We start from the raw sequence: 6000 nt of genomic DNA on the forward strand, positions 1-6000 counted from the left end.
AAAATGGGGGGGAAAAGGGTTAAAAAGGGGCCCAAGTTGTGCTCGTGGCCAGCAGATGCTGCAGCAGCTCGATCTGGGCGGCCCTGCACCAGAATTTGGGGTGAAAAATGGGGATTTTGGTAAAAAATGGGTGAAAAATTGGAAATTTGGTTAAAAATACTGAAAAAAGGGTTAAAAATGGGGGAAAAAAGGGTTAAAAAGGGGCCCAGGTTGTGCTCGTGGCCAGCAGGTGCTGCAGCAGCTCCATCTGGGCGGCCCTGCGACGGAATTTGGGGTGAAAAATGGGGATTTTGGTAAAAAATTGTGAAAATTGTGAAAAAATGAAGAAAAATGGTGAAAAAAGGGTTAAAAATGGGGGAAAAGGGTTAAAAAGGATCCCAAGTTGTGCTCGTGGGCCACGGCCACCAGGTGCTGCAGCAGCTCGATCTGGGCGGCCCTGGAATGAAATTTGGGGTGAAAAATGGGGATTTTGGTAAAAAATGGGTGAAAAATGTGAAATTTGCTTAAAAATGGGGGAAAAAAAGTTAAAAATAGGAAAAAAAAAGTTAAAAATGGGAAAAAGGAGTTAAAAATGCGGGGAAATGGTTTCAAAGGGGAGAACGTTTTTTGGGTGAATTTCAGGAGAATTTGGGGCGAATTTTGGAGATTTTGGGGTTGGTTTGAGTGAATTTTGGGGTTTTTTGGGGTAATTTTTGGGTGAATTTTAGGCCATTTTTGGGGTGAATTTTGGCTTTTTTCGGTGCAAATTTTGGGGGCTTTTTTGTGAATTTTAAGACAATTTCAGGGTGAATTTTGGGTGAATTTGAGGCCATTTTTGGGGTGAATTTGGGGGTGAATTTGAGGCCATTTTTGGGGTGACTTTGGGGTGAGTTTTTGGTCACTTTTGGGGTGAGTTTTGGGTGAATTTGAGGCCCTTCTTGGGGTAAATTTTGGGGTTTTTTTGGACAAATTTGGGGTGAATTTTAGGCCACTTTTGGGGTGATTTTGGGGTGAATTTTGGCTTTTTTCGGTGCAAATTTTGGGGGCTTTTTTTGTGAATTTTAAGACAATTTCAGGGTGAATTTGGGGTGAATTTTGGGTGAATTTTAGGTCACTTTACAGGTGATTTTGGGGTGAATTTGGGGTGAATTTTAAGACAATTTCAGTGAGATTTTGGGGCAATTTTTGGGGTAAATTTTGGGGTGAGTTTTGGGGTTAATTTGGGGTGAATTTTTCTTTTTTGGGGTGAATGTTGGCTGAATTTTAGGCCATTTTTGGGGTGAATTTTGGCTTTTTTTTTGGGTGCAAATTTTGGAGGCTTTTTTTGTGAATTTTAGGACAATTTCAGGGTGAATTTTGGGTGAATTTGAGGCCATTTTTGGGGTGACTTTGGGGTGAATTTGGGTGAATTTGAGGCCATTTTTGGGGTGACTTTGGGGTGAATTTTGGGTGAATTTGAGGCCATTTTTGGGGTGAATTTGGGTGAATTTTGGGTGAATTTGAAGCCATTTTTGGGGTAAATTTTGGGGTGAATTTTTTGTTTTTTTGGGGTGAATTTTGGGTGAATTTTAGGCCACTTTTGGGGTGATTTTGGGGTGAATTTTGGCTTTTTTCCGTGCAAATTTTGGGGGCTTTTTTTGTGAATTTTAAGACAATTTCAGGGTGAATTTGGGGTGAATTTTGGGTAAATTTTAGGCCATTTTTGGGGTGAATTTGGGGTGAATTTTGGGTGAATTTTAGGCCATTTTTGGGGTGAATTTTGGGTGAATTTTGGGTGAATTTTAGGCCATTTTTGGGGTGAATTTTGGGTGAATTTTGGGTGAATTTTAGGCCATTTTTGGGGTGAATTTGGGGTGAATTTTTTGTTTTTTTGGGGTGAATTTTGGGTGAATTTGAGGCCACTTTTGGGGTGATTTTGGGGTGAATTTTGGCTTTTTTCCGTGCAAATTTTCGGGGCTTTTTTTGTGAATTTTAAGACAATTTCAGGGTGAATTTGGGGTGAATTTTGGGTAAATTTGAGGCCATTTCTGGGGTGATTTTGGGTGAATTTTGGGTAAATTTTAGACCATTTTTGGGGTGACTTTGGGGTGACTTTGAGGCCATTTCTGGGGTGATTCTGGGGTGATTTTGGGGTGAATTTGGGTTTTTTTCCCCACCTGTCGGTGCCCTTCTTGCCGCGGGCCTGCAGGATCTCGTTGAGTTTCTTCACCACGAGCCCCACGGTGATCTCGGTGCCCTTGGCAAACATCTTGGGCTTCTCCTGCCCCAAAAAAGGCAAAAATAGCCCCAAAATATCAATCAAACATCATCCAAAAATCCCGCAAAAATTTAAAAAAAAAATTCTCAAAATTCCCCCCAAAAATCCTAAAAAATCTCCAGAGTCTTTTCCCAAAAAATCCCATTTTCCCCCCAAAATTCCCATTTTTTCCCCAAAAACTCCTTTCTCCCCCCCAAATCCATTTTCCCCCCAAAAAATTCAACTTTTTTCCCTAAAAATCCAATTTTTTCCCCAAAAATCCCATTTTTCCCCCCAAAAGTCCAATTTTTTTCCCCAAAATCCCTATTTTTTCCCCAAAAAATTATTTTTTTTCTTAAATTTCCCATTTTTCCCCAAAAACATTCAGTTTTTTTTCCTCCCCAAAAATACCATTTTTTTCACTAAAAAAATCCATTTTTGACAAAAAACCTCCAATTTCCCCCCAAAAATCCCCATTTTTTTTCCCCAAAATCCCCATTTTTTCCCCAAAAATTTCTTTTTTTTCCTTAAATTTCCCATGTTTTCCTGCCCAAAATTCAATTCTTCCCAAAATTCCCATTTTTTCTCCAGAAATTCCCATTTTTTCCCCCAAAACTCCTTTTTCCCCCTCAAAAAATCAACCTTTTTCCCTAAAAATCCAATTTTTTCCCCCCAAAAATTCAGTTTTTTCCCCCAAAAAATTCAATACTTTGCCTCAAAAAATTCAATCTTTCCCTAAAAAATCCTATTTTTTTAGAAACAAATCCCATTTTTCCTCAAAAAATTCCCTTTTTTCCATAAAATTTTCAATTTTTTTCCCAAAAAATTCTTTGTTTTTCAAAAAATTCTTTTTTTCCCCCAAAATTTCTATTTTTCCCCCAAAAAATCCCATTTTTTTACCCCAAAAATTTCTATTTTTTCCTTTAAAATCTCTTTTTTTACCAAAAAATCCTATTTCTCCCCAGAGTTCAATTTTTCTCCCCCAAAAATTCCATTTTTCCCCCAAAAAATTCTTTTTTTCCTTAAATTTTCCATATTTCTCCCCAAAAAATTCAATTTTTCCCAAATTTCCTGATTTTTTCCCCCAAAAATTCAATTTTTGCCAAAAAATTTGATTTTTTCCCCAAAATTGGTTTTTTACCCCAAAATCCCATTTTTTTCCCTAAAAAAATTCATTTTTCCCCAAATAAGTACATTTTTTCCCCAAAAAGTCCCATTTTTCCCCAAAATCCCCATTTTCCCCCAAAAAAACCCCCCATTTTTTCCCTGAAAAATACCATTCTTTTCCCAAAACTCCCATTTCCCCCCCAAAATTATCATTTCCCCCCCAAAATCTCATTTTTTTCCAAAATATTCTCTTTTTTTCCCCAAAAAACCCCATTTTTCTTCGAAAAATCTCAATTTTTTCCCTAAAAAAATTCAATTTCTTTACCAAAAAACCCCCATTTCTTCCCCAAAAACTTCAATATTTTGCCTCAAAAAATTGGGTTTTTCCCCAAAAAATCCAATTTTTTTTACCAAAAATCCCATTTTTTTCCCAAAAAATTCTTTTTTTCCCCAAAAACCCCCATTTTTCCCAAAAAAATCCAATTTTTTTCCCACATAAACCCCATTTCTCCCCAAAAAATCCCATTTTTCTTTGAAAAAATCTCAATTTTTTTCCCCAAAACCCCCAATTTTTTCCCCAAAAAATCCATTTTTTTTCCCCCAAGCCCATTTTTTCCCCAAATCCCGTTTTTTTGCCCCATTCCCCACCTTGATGAGCGGCACGCCGCCCTTGACCTTCTCCCACTCCCCTCCTTCCTCCTCCTCCTCCTCCTCCTCGCGCCGGCTCTTCCTCTCCAGCTTCTTCTTGGCCTTCTCCCTCGCGCCGCCGCTCCGCCCCGCGCCGCTCCTCGTCCCTGCCAAAAAATTCGGGATCAAATTCCCAAAATTCCCAAAATTCCCACGAAAATACCAAAAAATGGCAAAAAAATTGAAAAAAAATCCCATTTTTGGGGCATTTTTAAGTGATTTTTGGGGAATTTTTAGCCCAGTTTTGGGCCCTGTGCTGCTCTTCATTCCTGCCTAAAAATTTGCGATCAGATTCCCAAAATTCCCAAGATTCCCCAAAAATTCCCCAAAAACTCCCCCAAAATTTCCATGAAAATCCCACAAGAATCCCATTTTTGGGGCATTTTTAAGCGATTTTTGGGGGATTTTTTGCCCATTTTTGGGTCCCCGCTCCGCCCCGCGCCGCTCCTCGTCCCTGGCAGGAAAATTGGGATGGAATTCCCAAAATTCCCAAAATTTCCCCCAAAATTCCCCAAAAATCCCCACCAAAATACCAAAAAATGGCAAAAAAATGGCAAAAAAATCCCATCTTTGGGGCATTTTTAAGCGATTTTTGGGGGATTTTTGACCCATTTTTGAGTGATCTCGTCCCGGCAAAAAAATCTGGGATGGAATTCCCAAAAAAATTCCAAAAATTCCCAAAAAATTCTCCAAAATTTCCATGAAAAATCCCACAAAAAAAAAAAAAAAAAAGCATTTTTAGGTCAATTTTAACGCATTTTTGGGTCCCGCTCCGCCCCGCGCCGCTCCTTGTCCCTGGGCAGAGAATTCGGGATCGAATTCCCAAAATTCCCAAAATTTCCCCCCAAATTCCCCAAAAATCCCCACCAAAATACCAAAAAATGGCAAAAAAAATCCCATTTTTGGGGCATTTTTGGGTCATTTTTAAGCCATTTTTGGGCCCCGCGCCGCTCCTCGTCCCTGCCAAAACATTTGGGATGGAATTCCCAAAATTCCCAAAAATTTGAACCAAAATTCCCAAAAAATCCCCCAGAATTTCCATGAAAATCCCCAAAATAATCCATTTTTTGCTGCATTTTTAGGTCATTTTTGGGGCATTTATAAGCAATTTTTGGGCCCCGCGCCCCTCCTCATCCCTGCCAGCAAAATCGGGATCGGATTCCCAAAATTCCCAAAATTTCCCCCAAAATTCCCCAAAAATCCCCACCAAAATACAAAAAAAATGGCAAAAAATGGCAAAAAAACCCCCATTTTTGGGGCATTTTAAAGTGATTTTTGGGCCCTACTCCGCCCCGCGCCGCTCCTCGTCCCTGCCAGGAAAATTCAGGATCGAATTCCCAAAATTCCCAAAATTTCCCCCAAAATTCCCAAAAATTCCCCCAAAATTTCCATGAAAATCCCACAAAACTCCCATTTTTGGGGCATTTTTGGGGCATTTTTAAGCGATTTTTGGGCCCTGCGACGCTCCTCATCCCTGAGAGGAAAATTTGGGATCAGATTCCCAAAATTCCAAAAATTCCCAAAAATTTCCCCAAAAAACTCCCACAAAAGAACCAAAAAATCCCCCAAAATTGGAAAAAAAATCCCATTTTTGGGGCATTTTTAGGTCATTTTTAACCCATTTTTGGGTCCCGCTCCGCCCCGTGCCGCTCCTCGTCCCTGCCAAAAAGTTCGGGATTGAATTCCCAAAATTCCCAAAATTTCCCCCAAAATTCCAAAAAAAATACCCAAAAATCACAAAAAAAATCCCATAAAAATCCCATTTTTGGGGCATTTTTAAGCCATTTTTAGGTCATTTTTGAGTCCCGCTCCGCCCCGCGCCGCTCCTCGTCCCTGGGCAGGAAAATTTGGGATGAGATTCCCAAAATTCCCAAAATTCCCAAAATTTCCCCCAAAATTCCCAAAAAATTCCCACCAAAATACCAAAAAATGGCAAAAAAAATGGCAAAAAAAATCCCATTTTTGGGGCATTTTTAGGTCATTTTTAACCC

At 39.3% G+C, this 6000-nt stretch overlaps 1 protein-coding gene across 1 annotated transcript in view; it reads right to left on the reverse strand.

The window, feature by feature from the left end:
• LOC135288447 (eukaryotic translation initiation factor 3 subunit C-like) overlaps nt 1–4151 on the reverse strand; it is a gene marked incomplete at its 5' end in the record, with an annotated part of 28166 nt that extends 24015 nt beyond the window's left edge. The window contains 3 exon segments of the mRNA XM_064401839.1: nt 2136–2239; nt 3971–4078; nt 4080–4151. Of these exon segments, the coding sequence (XP_064257909.1) occupies nt 2136–2239; nt 3971–4078; nt 4080–4151 (284 nt within the window).
• Between the last annotated feature and the right edge of the window lie 1849 nt (nt 4152–6000).

Source organism: Passer domesticus, chromosome 33, assembly GCF_036417665.1.
Source record: "Passer domesticus isolate bPasDom1 chromosome 33, bPasDom1.hap1, whole genome shotgun sequence".
NCBI lineage: Eukaryota > Metazoa > Chordata > Aves > Passeriformes > Passeridae > Passer > Passer domesticus.